This window comes from Phaenicophaeus curvirostris, chromosome 11 (genome assembly GCF_032191515.1).
Source record: "Phaenicophaeus curvirostris isolate KB17595 chromosome 11, BPBGC_Pcur_1.0, whole genome shotgun sequence".
Lineage (NCBI taxonomy): Eukaryota > Metazoa > Chordata > Aves > Cuculiformes > Cuculidae > Phaenicophaeus > Phaenicophaeus curvirostris.
The window spans coordinates 18,999,126-19,018,864 of record NC_091402.1 but is presented as its reverse complement, the minus strand read 5'-3'; the positions used below and the strand labels follow the sequence as shown (position 1 = coordinate 19,018,864).

The window sequence follows — 19,739 nt, the reverse complement described above, 5'->3', positions numbered from 1 at the left end:
ATACAGTACTTATTTTTCCTGTTAGGAGGACTGAAGCCTGTCTCAGGTGAAGTTGTTTGCCTATAATCCAGTATTCCTGATTTTTGTACTAACAAAATCCAGAAGAAAATGCTGCCAACTCTCAAAGACCTCTTGCAAAATTAGAAGAATCAATTAGAGACAAATACAATTAACATCACGCAGATGACAGATGTGCACATGCTTTATCCACTGTCAGACTCTTCCTGAGCATCTCCACAGCACTAAAAGAACATTTTCTCAGTGTGTTACAGAATAAATGCTCTCCACAGGTGGATTCCTTTGAACATGAATTGCACTGGCACTATATAGCATTATTTCACACTTATAATATTATTGTCTGCGTAGTTGAAACCTTTTGTTTCCTTCCTCTCAGACAAGAAGATAGATGACTAAGCTGTATGGATTTCAGCTATGAACTTCTACCAATTTTGCCAAAAGACCAATTCTATCTGAATCATCATAGTTGGTCTGTTTGTCTTCAGATTCAAAGCGGAAGGCCTTTTGAACAAAAGGGTGGAAAAGATGGAGAATTAATAGAGAAATAACCCACTTACTGTAAACACTGTAATATCCTGCCTATTTGGGGAAGCTCCTAACATTTTATTAGTTTATTTTCTTATCAATGAATAGCCTTAAATTTCCTACCTTTCAACTGTATTCCATAAAAGAATGCAAAAGTTAAACAAGATGATATATGCAATCCTAAATGTGTCCCCTGTAATGAGGTGTTGGGGATTAGACATGTCATGGGATAAGAACAGTAAATGAATTATGTCATCTTTCTAATTTGGTGCTGAAATATAAATAAACTACTTCTAACGTTTCTTCCTTTTGGATGCCAGATTGCAGCAAAATGTGCACAAAAAAATGTCAGTGCTGTAGTAGGTTTCCTTCCCTGCGCCTGTTCTGGAAGCAAAGCATGTAAGAAATTTGAAAGGAGAATTTCTTGTCCACTCAAGTGATCATCAAACCATCCAGGCTTTTACATGACTTCTGATTACCATTAATTTGTTAAAATTATGCTAAATATTTTGCAAAATATTATCTTTGAAAACTTTTTGGGGTTATTTGTTAGCTCTTCACCAAGATAATTAATATGATATTGAGGTTCTGGGTTTTTTTTGCCGTACCTACTGCCACAGTGCTGCACTTCTACACTGAACCGCATTTTCCAGTTATGCTTAGCTTTGATTTAACAAGTACAAAATATGGTAAGATTTCAGACTTTTAAAAGCAGGACTTTTAAGGAGACTGAACAGTTCATACCAACGGTTCTTCCTGAAAATGCCTGGTGAACACCAGGCCCACACCTGTCAAAGAGCAGGTTTTAATTTGGATTTCTACTAGGAAAGGAAAAAAAAATGCTAACTTGTAAAATGCAACAATTAACTAACTGCATCTCATGCAGACCACATAGAACCTTATTAGTTTCAGCCTGAAGAGTTTCCTCAGATTTTTTTAAATTTTATTCCTTTAAATGTATTGAGTACATTCAATAAATACTGCACCCATTTTGAAATAAAGGAATCATAGTGGAATTAAAAGCAGCTTAAATCTAGGTGCACAGGTATATTAACCCCTAGGGCTTGAAACAGTTGTCTTTGATCATTCAATATCACTATTTGCTAAGCTGTCAGGGTCATGAATGGTATGTGTAACTGAATTTTTAACCCACTTACCAAAGAATTTATGATCTAGCACTGTAAGAAAACTGTCAGGTATTTCTTGTCCTCCTAAAATTCTGTTGAGTTTAAGTAAGGATCTACTGAAGTGAAATGAAAGTCTTTGATTGACTGGCAACAGACTAAACAGCTTAACAGCAATCTGTAACTGTAAAACTATAATATTAAAGCTGTCTTTTAAAAAATATTTTAGCAAGGTGGCAATAGTGAACTATGCTTTGATCTGTCATCTGATTCAAGTTAACAACAAAACTCTCATGAATGAGGTTCAAATGAGCAAAAACAGTAAGACTTGTTGCTCTGCAATATAGGTGTAAAACCATTCAAAAGCCATTATTTTCCTTTGGATTTTCTGCTCAATCTCTCTTCACTAAATGAAATTTGAAACATTTCTAGAATATTCAGTTTCAACAGGGTATGATTTTTCCCTAAACAATATAGAAGAGAGACAGATATAAGGCCTGTAATCTATCCTGGGGATATCCTGCAGTCTAATTATTAAGGCATGGAATCTAAAATCAAGAGACGTGCATTCTAGCTTTAATGCGGCAACGACCTCTTGTTGTGTTCAAAGACACACAACATGTCGTTTCTTGAACAGAGATTGTAACGTGCAATCTCACTATCTGAAAATAAACATCCTAATATTTCCACAAAGCTCCATGAGATCTTCATGTGGCAGACTAGTTCTAGTCTTCCTGATTTTTACTAATTATTTAATCTGAGCTTTTTTACCCGAGACAATCATTTTAGAAAACACAAGTACAATCTTTTCTTAATTTTGAATTCCAGAAGGTAATAATCTAGAAAAGTGTGTGCTTAAGAGTATAAAGTTCACCAGGTTTACCCAAAAGTTGCTTAAACTTAGTGGAATTAACCTGGATTTAATGAAAGCATCTGCAACTACAGTTTGTTTTCCAGTATGAATCCAGTGCTTCGGGCCTGAATTCCATTAGCTGAGGGGAAAGAAAGTGTTTGCTAATTAAGTCAGCTCTGTACTTATTCTTTCTGAATAAAATCAGTTTCCATGTCAGAACAATATTTTTACACGTTCTTTGAAAACTGTCATTACTGAAGACAAGTGAATAATTTACCATTGTTACTGCCGCACAACACAGAGTTGCTAACTGTCAGAGTGCAATTTATATCTGATTTGTAATTTGTTGTTATACTTGATTAAATATTGGACAATAAATGCTGTAGTTGACTTCAAACAAAGCTCACCAAATTACACGTGTCTCTCAAAATCTGTTGAAGGCCCGTAACAGTTTGCAGGAAATTAGGACTTTAAGAAAATACCACATATTTATTCATTTAAAAAAAAAAAAAGTCCACAATGTAGATTGTTACACTTGTCTAACAGAGGCAGTCCTGAGAAGTAGCTACAAAAGGTATATCAGAAGGCAAGACAGAATGCTGCGTTTTTAAGTAACCCTTATTGTGACTTCTAAGACCAAAGAAGTCATCACAAGCTACACTGAAAATTAAAATTAAATACTGTGAAAAACCTGTATACTTAGTAGATCAAGTTCGCTGATTAATTATTTTTTTTCTAAATCTTCAGGAAGTTTCCATTTATTTCACTTCTGTTGTCTGATCACCAGTAAAGACCAAAACCACTAAGTTCATGTTTGAACCCTAGAACCTCTAAAAATATGTTAAACATCACTGTCATTTAGTTCCAGCCTCTTCGAGCATCTCAAGCCTACTAGCGAACACGCAGCCTGCATATGTCACTTGATAATAATCCAAATGATGCACATAATTTGACATCTGGAAAAGAGATTTAAGAGAGAGCCCACTGCAAAGTTTCACTTGAAACTTCTTCTAAGTTTAGAAACTTAGAGAGTTTTGAGCACTGGTTCACTAATTACCTAGCTGAAGCAAAGAAGATAATTCCAAGGCTATTATTCTGAAAAAGCCTAACTTTGAGACTGCTCTCAATTCTTTTTAATGGTAGCACAATTTTGAATCAACACATGATTAAATGAGACAAATTGTTAAAATATGTCCCCCAACTATGCTTTTGCCAGAAAGACTTCAATATTCTTCAATATGCTTCACAATCTTCCAGAGTCTGTATTTTTGTGCTAGTTCAGGCCACTTCTAACAGCATAGTACCAGCAACACGATGCTAAATATTTCCAAAATAAATTAAACTCTTATCTTCAATCATTAGAAATATATGATAATAATCAATTCAGGCTTTTTTTTGTTGCTGATGCAGTGAGGTTTTAGACAGTAAGAAAATCCCAATGGAAAAAAAACCCTTAAGCTATAAAGACTATAAGTCTGCAAGCACTCATCGCTAACCAAAAGATAACAAAAACATTACAGTATGGTAACTAACTAGGAGATCCAGATGCTAACTAACTATCAAAATCATAACCGCATGGGTGTTGGAATGTATCAGTATGGGGTAGATTTTTTTAACTGAGTGCTTTAATTACATATTTTCCTTTTCTAACACCCTTGTAATGTAATCTTTTATTATATTCTTACTCTAAGCTGTATTTTAACATGGGGTTTGCTGCTTTGTTTCCCAACTCCATTGAAGAACATAATTTTTTTCCCTGTAAAAATTCCAAATGGTCTAATAAGCGTGTTTTCCTTTTCCTGTTACAGTGTATGACTTGCCTTGGAAAGTGTGAGAGACAGGATGCAAGAAGGCTAAAAGCGCGCATGATCGTTTATTGGAGCAAAATTTGGCTACTCCTTATTTAACACTTTTTTTTTAAACTCATTAATGATATAACTGTTGCATATGAAGCAAAGAACACAGTAAAGCTTTTATGCTAAGAAAGCATGTATTTTTCCTTTTCCCCATCTATATCTAGATATACATTAAACTTAATTTATGTGATGTTTTACATTAAAATCTTACAATTCTTATCATTAGTAACACACATGTATCCAGAACACTTGTCTTCAGGCCCTGTCTGCCCTCCCCATTTTCACAGGACAGATAATAGGGACTAAGAAACAGTAGAGAGCACTTTCTGATTTGCCATGAAATCCAGTCTTTCTCCTAGGTGAAATACAAAAGCAATTGCTGGTTAAATTAGATATTCTGACTCCTGCGCAGCAATGGAAAGTAACTTTCAATGTAAATCTTTTCAAAGACTTGGATGTGATAATTTAGTGCTGAACATGAGCACATATATTTCAGTTCTTTTTTAATTAGAGTACTATTCTATTTAACCGATGTTAACAACCATTACACCTGCTGCTTTGCAAGATTACAAAATGTGACTGACTTATACTGAAAGAAGTTAGAGCTCATAGTAAGTCTCCCTTTCCACAAGTCTCACAAACACCAGCTGGGATATTAGACACTTGGTACATTGGCACAGACAGCAGCTCCAAGTGCCAAGCAGACACTAATCTAAAATACTACAGCCAAATTTCAACTTTCGTGACACTTGTGACCGAACAGAGTTATGTTGATTTGAACATGGTCTATCTGACTGCTTAGCTGTGGTCTCAGCATTTAGAGTTTGTGGTTTTGTAGTCTTTTTAAGTTCTGTGAATTAAAAGTATGGCTTGAAGCACAGGAAATATCTTGTAATAATACAGCATAGTCAGTAATGTATAGCTAAAGTCATGCTAAAACTATTTGAGTCCTACTACTAAACTTGGTAATTACATACAAGTATGTAAGAACATAGACACAAAGAAGTGGGTTAAAAAGCATAATTAAAGCTCTGAAACAGTAGCTGCCTGAGGATATCTCAGGCCAGGTTCTACTAAATGCAGACAAGCAATGCAAGAAGCAAAGGTTCTCTGGGTTTGGTTGGTTTTCTTTTTTCCTTTTTTTTACAACAGGAAATAACCCATTAAAAAAGATACTTCCTGATAATAATTATTTAAAACCAGACATGAACTTTTGCAATTTCATTAACAAGCCCAGACCTTTCATTTGTCTTACATACAAAATATAGCCTAAATTGAAATTACTGTATTTCTTTCATTGTATGTAATAAAAACTTATAAATAAAACATGAATTTCAACACACGGATGGTATATCGGAATATAGAACAGAATGGAGATGATACCTCAACACTGTACTGATATGCTTTATAGAGACACCTTCCCTATAACTGTTTTGGGTTTGGGTTTTTTTTCACATGCTAGACTGCAGAAATGATAAGTTGTACCCACTGTCACGGGAGAAGAAATATTTGACACCCCATTTTTACAATTGTTTTTAATAACTGGCTACTTAGCACTGTACTTGAGATCAAGTGTTAAAGTATATTTAGCTTATTATCACGGGGTACTTTGCAGCAGAAGTTATGGACTTGTTTCAAAAATGTCTCATGGAGGAAAATAAAACTTTTTGGCTTGGGAGTTCATTCATTTATACAATGGAGATATTCATTATTCTTATCTGAGATACTCAATACCCATTTTCACCTATCAAGCCAGTCAGATGAAATATTACAAAGGTTCCAGTATCAATATATACATTATTTTATATCCGCATTACTCAATTTTTCCATTTAAGATTTTTCAGTCTCAGTGGAGTTAAAAAGTTTGTCTCAACAAATTGTACTATGGCAGCTATAGTTATTGAGAGACTATAGTATAAGTTCACAATGAGATTATCAGTGAAAAAGGGTGCCATTAGGTATGGCCATGCTTAAGATATAATATAAATTCTTCAGGAATGAAAAAAAAACTCTGAACTCTCACTGGAAAATGTTTGTGTAAAAATACCACTCAAAAGAATTTGGATTCCTGAGAGCACAAGGAGGAAAAAGTGATGCCATATCCAGCTATGACTCGAGTCTTTTGACTTTTATAATATAAATTGTCAAATCTTACTCAGAATATGTAAAAACTACTGTGTGAGCACTGCCAATATTGTCACTATTTTTCCAACACAGAACGTTTATTCTGAATTAGCTAATTTCACCAGGCAAAGGGTTTTAGCTACACACACGTTGTATTCCTCACCTTGTGCCATATAGAACCTGATGCATCAAGGTATAGGGAAAAGCGTCAGCCCACTGTTTCACCCCTACACTAATCTGTCCACATTGGGTTTATATTGAAGCTGCTCATACTTGGCAAACAAAGATTCAGATTGCAATTAAAAAAAAAATCTAATGTGAAGACATGAAGAAATATTGCTTTAGAATCTTTCTTATTAATAGAAAAGTACAAGTATTTTTAAGATAGTAAATAAATTTAAGGTCATTGAAAGTATGAGCTGCTTCTACTGGCATCAATGAGACCTGAAGAGACACATTTAAAATTAGAGTTTAATATCCCTTTTGCTACATCCCCTGAGAATTTTTAAGGAAAAAATAATTAGATTGATTTTCTTTATATGATAGTTCAGTACATGAAGTTATCAAAACATTTATTCTTACATGCCCAAAATAAACCAAAGAGCTTCTGCAGCATAACTGTAACAAAAATAAAACTCCTAAAACCTAAGAGTCTCAGATTACTCCTTTGTTCATATCTGGTACTTAAAGCTTGAGCAAGACCGATATTGTGCTTGATAATAAACAGTATAAACAAAACAGTAAGAAAAACAGCACAGTGTTCAAATGTCCATGGTCCCAATGTGAACGGTTACACAACGTGGATTATATTTACTGTGCAGTAACATTTAGACTCAACAGTACAATAAAACTATCACCAAACAAGATCTGTGTAAATAATAATGATGGTGATGTAGTATTCCGCGCTCCTATAATATTGCCACCTGTGAAATTCAAGGATATCAGAAACGTCAGCTTAGTCTGACAACAGCAGAAACAGAAGCACTAATGATTAGAAACCAGCACAATACCAGGGTTCTGCTACTGCTCACAAGGTTTACAGATGATAATGTCTACAGACACCATAAGAAAGCATCGCAAGACAATGTTCCCTCACTTGTTAAACATCAGAGGGCTTAAATGCAATTAATTAATGCACAGTGTTGCAGAAGAAGGTTTTGGGCTGCCAAAATAATCACAATCACAACTGCAATCCCAACTTCTAAAACTATTCTCTTACTTACACGGTAATTCAAACATTTTCAGTATCATAATATACACAATGCAATACAGTTGAATCTATCTAAGAGGGAAAATATAAATTGGGGTATTTTGTTATTCTGAGTGCTTGATGTCACCACCATAATATCACATCAGCACTATTTCTGATGCACTTAACTGAAACAGTGTATGTAACACTGCCTTCAATTCCATTTTATTCCTTTGCTACGGAAAGACCTCTTTGAAATATGTGGATGTTAATTAGTGAGAAATTCTTCCATGTATTGCATGAAGCAAAAAACATTGCTAGTGGATCATTTGCTGAGAAACTGTCGTTACACAGATTTTTAAAATTCCTTGATTGTTTCTCACCTTTTTTTTGTTTCATTAGCAAAATCTTCATGTGATGAAATACAGAGTAGTGAAGCAATAGACTAGAGAAGACTGCCAAGTACCAGCCTTGCCTCTGGCCAGAGTATTCTGTACACCTGCAGTCTTGAAAACACTGGAAAGGTTTCTAATTTCATGTTTTTAGAAGAAAAATAAAATGCTCTGAAGGAGTTAGAAGACCTTGCATTTTGGCCAACTCCACTTACATTTTTGGCTCTAAATCCCCAAAGTGAAAAGAGGCAACTGGGAAATTTCTCACAGTATCCAAATTCAGAATGAACCAGTAAAATAGCAGTGTCTTCTGCTCTTACCAAAATCTCTTGAGATGTTCTAAAAATGGATTTTAAGCTAATTATTTCATGAAGGATTGCATCACTACACAAATTTCTCTAAAAATAGCTGTCTCAGAATTCTCAAAAGGAATCTTGGCCAGGGTGATTATAAATATTATGTAATCACTCAGCCAAGCCCTCATGGTGATCTTATTAAGTACTGTATGTCTGAAAGGTTTTTAAGCCTACTAAAAAGTCCTATGGCTCTAAAAATACAGCATTTGGTATATAAATCAAAACAATTCTAGTGGTTCTGCTTTGCTGGGAGTGCATTACTCTGCTTTCCGTTTATTTAAACCATTAAACAATAAATATTTAACTGACAGACTGCAGCTGCTAAACTGTATTTAAATCTTTACAATTAAATATGTTCATTCCTTATGAGAAGGTGCTTGCAAGAATGACCTCAGTATTACTACTACTAATTTTACAGGTGGATACACAGTGATGCAAACAATTTTCTGAGGTTATCAAAATAAAATGTGAAAAAAATGTAAAATTAAGCCAGTGCTTGAGATAAAAATCAATGGTTTTTATTTTCAACTTAGAAAAAACAGTTTTACTTAAACTCACACACTCAAAATCCATATAAAGGCTACTCAACTCATTCCTATAAATAATATTTTGATCTTTAATATACGTACATGTGCAGCTTCATATTTAAAAGAAATTACATATATTATCATTCCCCTCCCTAGGCAATATATTTCATTTCTTTAAAACGGTTCTTCTTCTCTTTCAGTGTGAAGAACTGTGAAAAATTACTTCAAAATCAATATCTTGGTAGTTTACAAGGTGTTTGATGATCCTAAATGTCAAAAAAAATGAGAACAGAAAACCTGGAGAAAGGCATTTAACTGTGTATTTGGTGCTAGGAGCATCATATAAGCCATGAATTATTAAAAAATAGGGGAAAATAGCCTGAAATTTGCAACCGGGATTTTTTAAAACTTTTTTTTTTTTTTTAACACATTCTATTTCTGCTTTAATTAGAGTATTATTGAGATGCACTGAATGTGGCACAACGTTAATATTTTTCTGAAGCAACCCGAAGGAAGCTTATGGAGAGCTAAGAAGCTTCCAGTTGAAATATAAAATACACCGGAACGCTTCAGGAGTCTATCAGTTTTTCACTGTGTATGTCTGTGGTAAACGCAGCTATTTTTGCATTTAGGCAATTCAATCTCAGTGCAAGTTTGCGATACATGATAGTGCAGTGATAGAATCTGTTTTCCTGGCATTCATCCAATAACAATAAAATTCTATGAGTGACCTCAATGCTTTGGGTTACTCCACTAAGTCTAATAGAATCGAACTCTTGAACCTTTAAGACGTCTACTGAGTGCTGTGCCCTATCTCCATAGACAGGAAGAAGTCTTTTGATGCCTACAGTGACCTCACACAGTGGGAGCCACCTCAGCTCCCGTACAGCATCCTGAATAGTAGTAGATGAATTTGCAAACATTTTGATGTTCCAACTAGGTAAACACCTATAAATGTTACAAAGAATATCCATTAAAACCACAACCCCTCCACTTAAATGATAACACTCACAGGCCTCCATCAGTTAGGTGAAAGCAGTACTTGTCCCTCTCACACATATAAAAATATTGAGTAACTTTAGAAAATCTACTTTCAACAACAGGATTTTCCAGAAGAAGACAGTAACTTCCCTTTTTAAACCCCGAAGAGGATATTCCTGGGCATTTCATGTATTCAGTCAGAAGTCCTGGATTCTAACATAATGGTGAAATGAAAGTCTGGTTCTGAAGAGAGTTCTTCTCAGCAAAATTTGGAGAGCATGAAAAGTAGCACAGGAATTATAAAAGGAAGGAAGAAAAATAAGTGGAGTAAAACAACTTGCTTTTGAAAAGCAGTAGGGAAGAATTGCTGCACCCACAACAGCAATTTTGTAGCAACACAGATCAGATAGAAGAGCATTTGTCATGTTCAGCAGATGTATTATTTGATGTTCAAATCAAGAATGTGGCTTTTCTAGGATACAAATATATCTGAATAAATGTCTGAATTGCAGGTGCTGAATCAGAAAGGAGTTAAGTCTGCAACACCTTTTTACTCTTGCTGGTTGTGCGACTGGGAACATCTACCCTTACGGATGGTCTGCTAAGAAGATTTTTCAGCCATAGCACTTCATATGCAGCCTAGCTTTCCTACCACTAACTGAAAGACAGAGAAACTTCGTGAGGAACAACATGAAAAGGAGCAATGTAAACAGAAACTCCCTGGATTCTTTAATGTCTGCATTCCTCATCCTTTGCCATCCTTCCTTGATAAGTTCTCAGCCTCCTGTAGCCATGAACAGAAGGTTTGCTGCTGGATTATATAGACATATGCATCAGAAATCCATTAACTATTGCGGATATACTTGAAGGGAATATAGATTTTTATCATTGTCCACTATGTTATTTTGCCTCTCAAAGCAAAATTTCCTCATATAGTATAGAACTGGAATGGAGTCGGAGGCCTCATGTTTAGCATTATCTAGTGAGTCATCTTCTAATATTTATAAATATCTCTGCTTTCATGATCACATGAGGCTGGAGAAGTTGGGCTTTTTTCAATCTTTCTTTCAGCAGTACAACAGCTGTGGAAATGGGGGTTGGGACAAGTAAACCACAAGAAGAATTTGATGCTGCAGCTGATCATTCACTGAAGTTCTAGGGAGTCAGAGACAGGTTGGGAGACAGCATCTCTCAAAGAAACTGAGAAACAGATTGGATATATCACACAGCGTGCAACGTGTCACTCCCCCTGTCACAGCAAGGAAGAGTAGCGCTAACAAACCTTTGTGTTGGATGCACATGTGAAAGCTTTGAGGGTTGACAGTGGTTCTCTCCAAAGGGATTAAAGAAGTATGAATGATCTCTACAACCTCTATTATCAGATAATTCCTAAGCGTAATAAAGCAGTGACCTAGTTAAACCACATTCCTGTTCCTGGTGTCTCTTTTTTTGTGGTGTCTGAGATAACAGGGAGATTGTTTTGGCATCAATTTAATCTAGTTAAATAGCTTTACTGAAGATCCTTATCACTATAAATAATGGAGGTATTTGAAGTATTTGGTTACAATTCTAACTGAAGTTATCCAAAACAATGCCTCTCTAGCAATTATCTTCTGCTGTTCCTCCACTCTGTCTGAAGAAAGTTATGAATGTTTTGAACCCTTTTCAGCAGCAGCTTAAAGGTACAAAACCAAACAAAAAAACAACTAACAAAACCCAGTTTGCCCGAATCTCTGACGAACATTTTTAAGATATCCATGACAGGCATCATGGAGCAAGGCAAAGTGGCACAATTCATTTACTCTAAAGTAACAAAAGATGAAGATGAAAAAAACAAGATATCTAAAAGAGACAATAACCGGCCTCTCTTTTCCAAAGTAAATCAAAACAAAAAGCCCTAAAATAATTTGGAATGTAACATCATCCGCTCCAATGCAGCACAGGGGGATGAATTACTAAAAAGCATAAAGCATGTCTGCCTATTTAGCATATAAATTTTGGGTGACGTGTCTCCTGGCCAGCTGACTGACCTGAGACATGAGTACATCATGGCTGGAACACAGGTACTTGGCTGGAATGCCTGTAATGAAGTCAGCATCACGAGTGGATGGTAAGTTCATGCTCAGAGGCTGTTTCCTATTTTTATAGACCTGTGGGAAAAAGCTGTAAGGATTAGATGCATGAGGTCAGAGCTATTGGGAATTTAGCACAGCAGCAAGGGTTTTCCTTAACTTTCTGTTATCGAGTGCATGGAGTTCTACAGTATGTAATGCACGATTCAGAATAAAGAATTCTAACATTGACTATGCAGTATATCCTAGACATTATTAACATTTGTAAAGTGGCACATTGACATGCCTGACAGCAGAGTGGTTACTTTGACAGGCTAAGGAGACCAGAATGATTTTGATGATGGGTATGCTCCACTTCAAGCAAAAATCACAGAATTCAGTAATGTCACACAAAGGAAAACATCAGATACAACACCTTCAGACACGGTCTGAAAACACCTTCCTCACCTTTTTCACCTCTTCTGAAAGAGGAAGGGTGTTTAACAGCAGTACCTAGGTTATCTGAACAACTTCTGTCTTCTTGCCTACAGTACCTCTTCTGGTTTTGACCATTAGCTTTTAAAAATCAGGGGCTGTAGCCACTGCGTTGTATGCAAAGTTTTAAACATTTTAATTAGAGAGGACACCTATGCTCTGTCTCTGGTACATGTGTACTGTGTCTACTCTGGTTATTTTCTTCATTAATAATGCAGAACATAAATTAAATCTGCTTGTGATAAAATCTATTTCTACAGTTGGTAACTATATGTCTTTTTTATTAAAACCTCGCATGAGTTACAGTGTTGAAGACAGGGCGATTTTTACTCATTTGAGAATTTATTTTAAGGATAATCACGACTTCCGGATAACCTCTCAGAAAGCCCGGAACCTTCTGAAAACACAATTATTTTGCAACAGATAAGCAAATAACTGAACAGAAGCAGGCTAGAAAGAGTCAACAGAGTGGATAGATCTTGTTTTATGGCAAGGAGCATTTGTTGTTGTCTGTCTCACATAATGAAGAAGGTTGGAAGCTAAATGAAGAGGGAAACCAGTAAGTGTATTGGCTGCATATATTATGAGCCATGAAACATGCAGCTAAATACTTAACAACCATACAGAAGAAATACAGAAACACTTACACTGAACAGCTCCTACCTTTTGTAATAGCTGTCACATGTCAAACCTGGCTTGAAGATTTTAAATATGAGATTAGTCTAAAATAGTACAAATGAAAATATTGCCAGTTTTCTGTTCCCATGAAAGTGTGAAAATGAATGTCTCCCCACCTGCTGTTTTAACTGGTGTACTAATCTGTCCTTCTCTCGTTTAAGAGCCATTACTTCCTCTTGAGTCTTCTTTTTCTTTGAAGCCGACAGTTCAAGCAAGGCAATGTTTGCATCTTTTTCACTAATTGCAGCAAGCAAAGCTTCTTGTCTGATAAAATAAAATAAAAATGTTTATTCTCATATTGTCATTAAACAGTACTATATCATACTTCATGAGATGTTTCTTTTAACCCGTGGGAGAACAATCAACTACCTTCCAAACACTCTTCAAATAGCAAGCATTGTCAAGTCTAATCCAATCATTAAACTGATTAGTCAGCAATGTTCTCTTTCTAGATTTTTCATTATTTAATTATTTCATAAAAAACTTTCCTCAGTCTCTTTTACTACAATAAGATATCTAACAATATTTCTGTGAAATGCCTTGCTCTTAAGAATCTTCAATATTTATTTTTCTAAATTCACTTCCTAAACTCTTGAATCTCTTAAATAAATCTGCTGTGTCTTATTCAAATCATACAGAATAAATAATAAAAACGGTATGATACAGATAAAACATATTTTCAAATTATCCTGTTAATCTGGTACCCTGGAGATCTCAGTCCATTTTACTGTGTCACCACAAAGCTATGATTCTAAAAGCTACATATAACATCTAGAAAAGAAGTTCCTCGATCTACCATAAGGAATCTTTTCCTTTGGAATCTTGACCCTTCAATCTCCATAAAGCAAACAGAAACTTGCAGCATTCAGAAACATATAGAATTACATAGAAGCTAGCAGGGTCACACCATGAATAGTTTATGAGGACCTATGACAACAGTAATTTTTACAACATGCAGTTGGAAACGCAGATCTTGCAGTATCTCGTTATTTCTTACACTCTAAACTGCTCATGATGGCAAGGCCGTAATCTGTCCCTTATTTTCCTAAATAAAAGAAATATCTTCAGTGACAGACTATGACCTATCAGCCATGAAAAAGCATATAATACTTAATAGCCTTTACAGCAGAATGTGTTATGGCTTATGCCTTTCTCCAGAACCATATAAGATCAATCATTAAAAAATAAACATGGAAAAATGAGCCATAAATTAACCTTAGGCTCCAACTGCTAATAAATGTAAGAATACGGCTCATGAACTTCATACAGCCAAGGTGAGCTAGAAGTTTGGAATTCTCACAGTCCTTTGACTTGCAGCAAAAATGTCGAGAAAGCTATTTCAATTTTATTTCAAAGTTCCTAAAGTATTAATGTAAATATTTAAAGGACAATATTTCTGATGGAGTAAAAGAAAAACAGCTCATTTATTTTACTCTCAAAGTTATGATACATGGATCAATTTTAGATAAACAGTTGCATTTTATTCATACACTTAAATAGTCTCATTTATTTTTCTGTCTTCTTAGGTCTAATCACAGTTAAATTATGTTTAAAAGAGGATGCCATAAGTCTCCAACAGTCTTAATTTAAATGAGAGCTATTAATTACTTTAAATAACAGGTACTAAGGAAAAAAATACATCAAAAGGTCACATATCCATAATGCTGATCTGAAACAAGACATAAGTATATTGTTTTTATAAATCACATAATAATGCATAAAACTTGCTGTGCAGTAATTTGTAAAATGCATTTTCATGTGTTATGCTTAAATAGAAAATTAATTCCTTAATATTTTCATTAAAATCTTTACTAATGCACTGAAAAAGAAGAAAGATGATTTGCTACTGTATCCAACATCTCCTCACACCTTGCAGAAAAGAGGGAATTTATGCACCATATAAACGCAGGCTCGTAGTTCCTTGGATCCTCCCTTGACCCTTCTTGTAAATGGCTATAGATATGACTCCACAAGTGCTCCACCGAGATGCTCTAAGATTTGCATTGCACATACCCAAGTGTGAATTGGCTCCCCAAATTATTGTCAGCTTTATCCTTATGTAAGTAGAGTTGGGAGGCCATAAACCTATAAATGTTCATAGGCAACCGCACAAGAATACAAGGTCGGGGATTTCTACTGAAGTTCTTCCACAGCAATATGGAATTATGAATATATCTACACAGATGGGCAGCTGAATGCAAACTCAGACTGCCTCGAAGTTCTCTTGAAGTCGCCTGAATGTGAGTCAGCTTCAGTTCAGAAGCTGTAAAACCCCATTTATCTCAGAGACAAGGTGTTTTGGCTTGGGCATAGTGCCACACAACATGCTGATGGCTTCCAGACTGGAACTGGCTCACTCACAGCCTGCTCAGAGTGTGGGCAGAGCGAGCTTGCATCTGTCTGCACAGACCTACTCCTGGAGCATGTCAGCATACTATCTGTGTCTATTATCATGGATAATCTGAACAATAATAACCTCAAATACATAATCTAGTGGCATTTAACCAGACATCCAGGTTAACGAGAGTTCAGCTGAGTGGGGTTGTATATTCTACCGAATGACCCATGCTGGTTGCTTACATCCTTAGTAATTAACATCTACAATACAGAAGGAAGACAGAGAGATGCAACAGCTTTTACTATTATTATACAGAGCACAAAATAAGGATGCAGGCTGCGATAGGGTAGCTAAAGAAAGGGAAGCAGCCTCCTTTAATTCTGCAAGGTCTAGCGTACTATGAGAGCTACAGTTCCTCCACAAAGTCCCTCGAAGACAGAGGTTGAAAAATAGCTTGCCCACATTGGTATCCTAAGTGAAGAGACCCAATTATGAGGCAGCCTGTGGGGACAGACCCAGAGCTCTACATCATATCTCATTTATTACACATCACACACAGGTCTACCCATGTCTTTGAAAGCTGCTGTGCTATCTTGACAATATACTTCAGGCTTCCTACAAAAGAAACAAATTCAATGTACAGAAGCAAATTATTTTAGCTACTCAGTGACTCTGTTAAAATTTAGTATTGCTATTTTTTTGCAGGAAACATTGGAAATTTGATTATCTGACCGCTAGGAACAAGGCTAAGATACCAGCAAAACAGCAGACAAAAATTACTTGTTCACTTACAAACAAAGTAAGCTTCATTCAAAAACATAAAAAGATGGCAAGGTCTTTGTCTAACCTCTCAGGTGGGTAATGGACTTCTGCTTTGCTGCTAGAAACCAAAACTCATCGCACATTTCTGTGCAAGAATTTTTGAAATTCAAGACCTGAACTGGCACCAAGAGCAACATAGTCTGAAATACTCTCCACCTAATGTGCTTATGAGAGTAGGCATAATTTATAATTCCTAATTATCTACTGTGTCAGGAAAAAAAAAAGGCTATCCAAATAGAGTGCTATAGAGATGTTATCACTGTTCGCAGCCAAAATGTCTCCTTATTGCTTAACAAATGATGATAATAAAATACATTTTAAAATAATTTATTAAAGCACTGAATTAAATTACATTCTTTAACAGTAATATTTATAAAGAGTAATCCTTTTTGCCATTAGTAGTTTTTCCTCTTTTTTTGGCAAACTAATCTGTTATATAAATAACAGGGCAGTACTTTTAACACCAAGAAAAATCACTGTAGATACACGCGGTAAAATTACGTAAACTCTTAGATTAGTAAAATACATGTTAAACCTAAAAGCATTTGCTCCACATCAATAATTATTCTGTACATCTTCCTTTGGCATAAATGAAGTAATTCCTAGGACTCCCAATCTGTATATCCTCCACAATAATATGGTTGCTCATTACAAGGTGGACAAGGAGAACTTTTTCCATGGAAAAGCCAAACTCATGATGTGAGACTTTCTTCCCTGGCAAAGCCTGACTACATTGTACTCCATGGCAACGTATTGCCTCGAGCTAGTCTCCTTAGTACAAAGATAGAGAATATAACAATCTCCTGATGAACACACTTGCAGCTGCGAGGTCAGGACTTAAGGTATTAATGACTGGAGTGAGAAGTACCAAGAAACTCACACAAATATCTTAGTATACCTAACATCACTTCACACTAAAATACGAAAGAAAAGAGGAAAGGAACAGTCCCTTTCTAATGCCCAGGAATTAATTCATCAGTGCAAGCAGTGTTCCAGCCAAAACTATGCAGGATTCCACTCTGTTTAACATTTTCATTAACTACATGGATTATGGACTAGAAAATCTATTTATCACATTTCAATGAGACTTGAGACTATGAGGATCTTCAAATGCCATGAAGACAGAAATAAAAATGTCTTGACAGACGAAAGACGCTGTTTAGAACACGAAGAACTCTATATTAATGATCTGTTGTGAATAAGGCAAACATCATACTGTGAAGTATAAACAGAAATAGATTGCAAGACAGAAGTGATTCTTTTGATCTGCATGACTCCAGAAAGATCTTAGCTGAAATCTAGTTTGGATATAATTCTTCATGAAAAAATGTGGATGTTATTTAGGGAAGAGCAACAAAAGTAGACAAAGAAATGAATAACAAGAAAACATTGGGAAAAACTACTATAAATAGCCTCTGAGTGGCAAAATGATAATGAGAACATAAAATGCTATGTCAAATTGAAATAGAACATCTTTTTTTTCCATATCCATGGCACACAGAGCAAGAATTAATATGCATAAATTGTAGGAGAAAAAAAACATGATATTTTCCTCCTACTGTCTAATCAACGTCTAACGATAGTGGCAGGTAAGTATAAATAGCAAGTGAGTGCTAGCAGAAAGGGCTAGGGAAAGATGGCCATGGCTAGTGAAAGTATTTTTGAACAATTTAGGCAAACATCTGTTAGAAATGACGCGGTTATAGTTGACCTTGGTCCAAGACATGACCTTACCAGCAACAACTAAATTCAATGATTCGATGTTTTAAAGCTGATTTACTCTGTCTCATTATCCCTTGGAGCTAATGGCACGTTATATCTGCCTCTATCACACGCTTGCAAGCCTTCTTATGACTGGAAGAAAAGATTTCCTACATTTAAGTTTCTACATCCATTGGAAGAATGAACAACAAACAAGTTGAGAATGATCAAGTTTCTGTGAAAATTTCCATGGCAGCAATTACAGACAAGAATGACTTTATAGTGTAGAGGGCATTTCTCAGTGATAGCAAGACATAGCGATGCCTTTCCTTGCAGCTATCAAATATTAATCTGATAATAGCATTGTCTTTTAGACAAACAGAAAGTATAAAATCATTTAAATCTTTCAGTAAAGTCACTGGAAGTAGTGTTAAAAACCAATTTGAATTAAAGGAAAATGCCACACATAGAACTAGAGGAAGCAGATGATACTAAAGCAACTCAATTATAAACGAAACCTAACACCTGAAAAACACTATCTTACAGATCTCTAGCAATGCAGACATAGAGAACGAGTTTGTGAAAGTGTCTGTCTTGGAGTAAAAAAAAAAAGTACTTAATATGAAAAGGAAGCCTGAGCATACTAGAAGGGAAGATAAGATAATGCAAGAAGAAATAAATCCATGAAAGACTCTGCTGAATGCCAAACGGGGAATGTATATTGTATACAGTATTTTATCAATCTGCAGCCTAAACAAATGTCAAATGGAATAATTTCTTTAACAAATATGGGCAACAACTGAGAAAAAAAAGGTTGTTCACTAGCATATATTTAGTCAAGATTAACTATGGATAAAAAAATGTACTAAGAACAGATTTAATAACCCTAAACTGTCATTCAGCTTGTAGGAGGCATTCAAGATACAGCTAATAAAACACAAAAAATGGTTCTAACCACCCACAAAAAATCGCAGTAGTATAAAACACTGAAGGATGACCACTAAGATAAATGCTTTCTTTTGAGAGCTGCCTTGCAGTTAACCTTCTTAAAGAGTCTCCCAGAAACCTCTAATCATAATACATTGCATTGCCACTTATCACAGTCAATTTAGAAGTGAACTCTGTAAACAATCCTGCTTTACTCCCCACCTCTGTTAGTCTAAGAATCATTTTCTGGGCTTTAATAAAAGAACACAACTTTTGGGGAGGTGGGGTGAGTTCTTAGAAACAGTCTGATTGCAATCTAACAGAATTCCAAGATTAATATGTATAGAAACAAGATCTTCTAACAAGAACTTTTACTGCCTTTACCACTTAAAACCGTTCTCCACAAAATACAGAAATTCAACTTAAAAAAGTCACCATTAAAGTTAAATGAAGTTGGAAATGTTTGAACTAATGATGCACAGTACTCAGCCAGCTTCTCACATGCTCATCATACTGAAGGAGAAAAAAAAACACCTCAATCAACTTTTTCCCTTTAATTATTGTTTTCTTTCCCTCATGACCCTCAGTATTCAACCTTAAGTTCAGTAGGAGGTGACTAGAGATAGACGGTGATGAGAGATCCTGTTTGAAACAGCTTCTCTCTGTCACTCCTAAAGCAAATAAATGGTTTGTTAAAACATGCTGTTAATCCATTATGGATGTGCATGCATCTTAGAAAATAAACTTCAGAATATTATTAGTATTTTAAAGCTTTTTCTTCT

At 35.3% G+C, this 19,739-nt stretch overlaps 1 protein-coding gene across 16 annotated transcripts in view; it reads right to left on the bottom strand.

Annotated features, from left to right (window-relative positions):
• The window catches only part of ERC2 (ELKS/RAB6-interacting/CAST family member 2), a 367,942-nt gene that overhangs the window by 111,878 nt on the left and 236,325 nt on the right, over positions 1-19,739 (bottom strand). For all 16 annotated transcript variants that reach the window (XM_069865912.1, XM_069865911.1, XM_069865913.1 and 13 more), the window contains one exon: positions 13,286-13,433. In XM_069865912.1, coding sequence (XP_069722013.1) covers positions 13,286-13,433 — 148 coding nt within the window. The remainder of the gene's footprint in view (positions 1-13,285; positions 13,434-19,739) is intronic.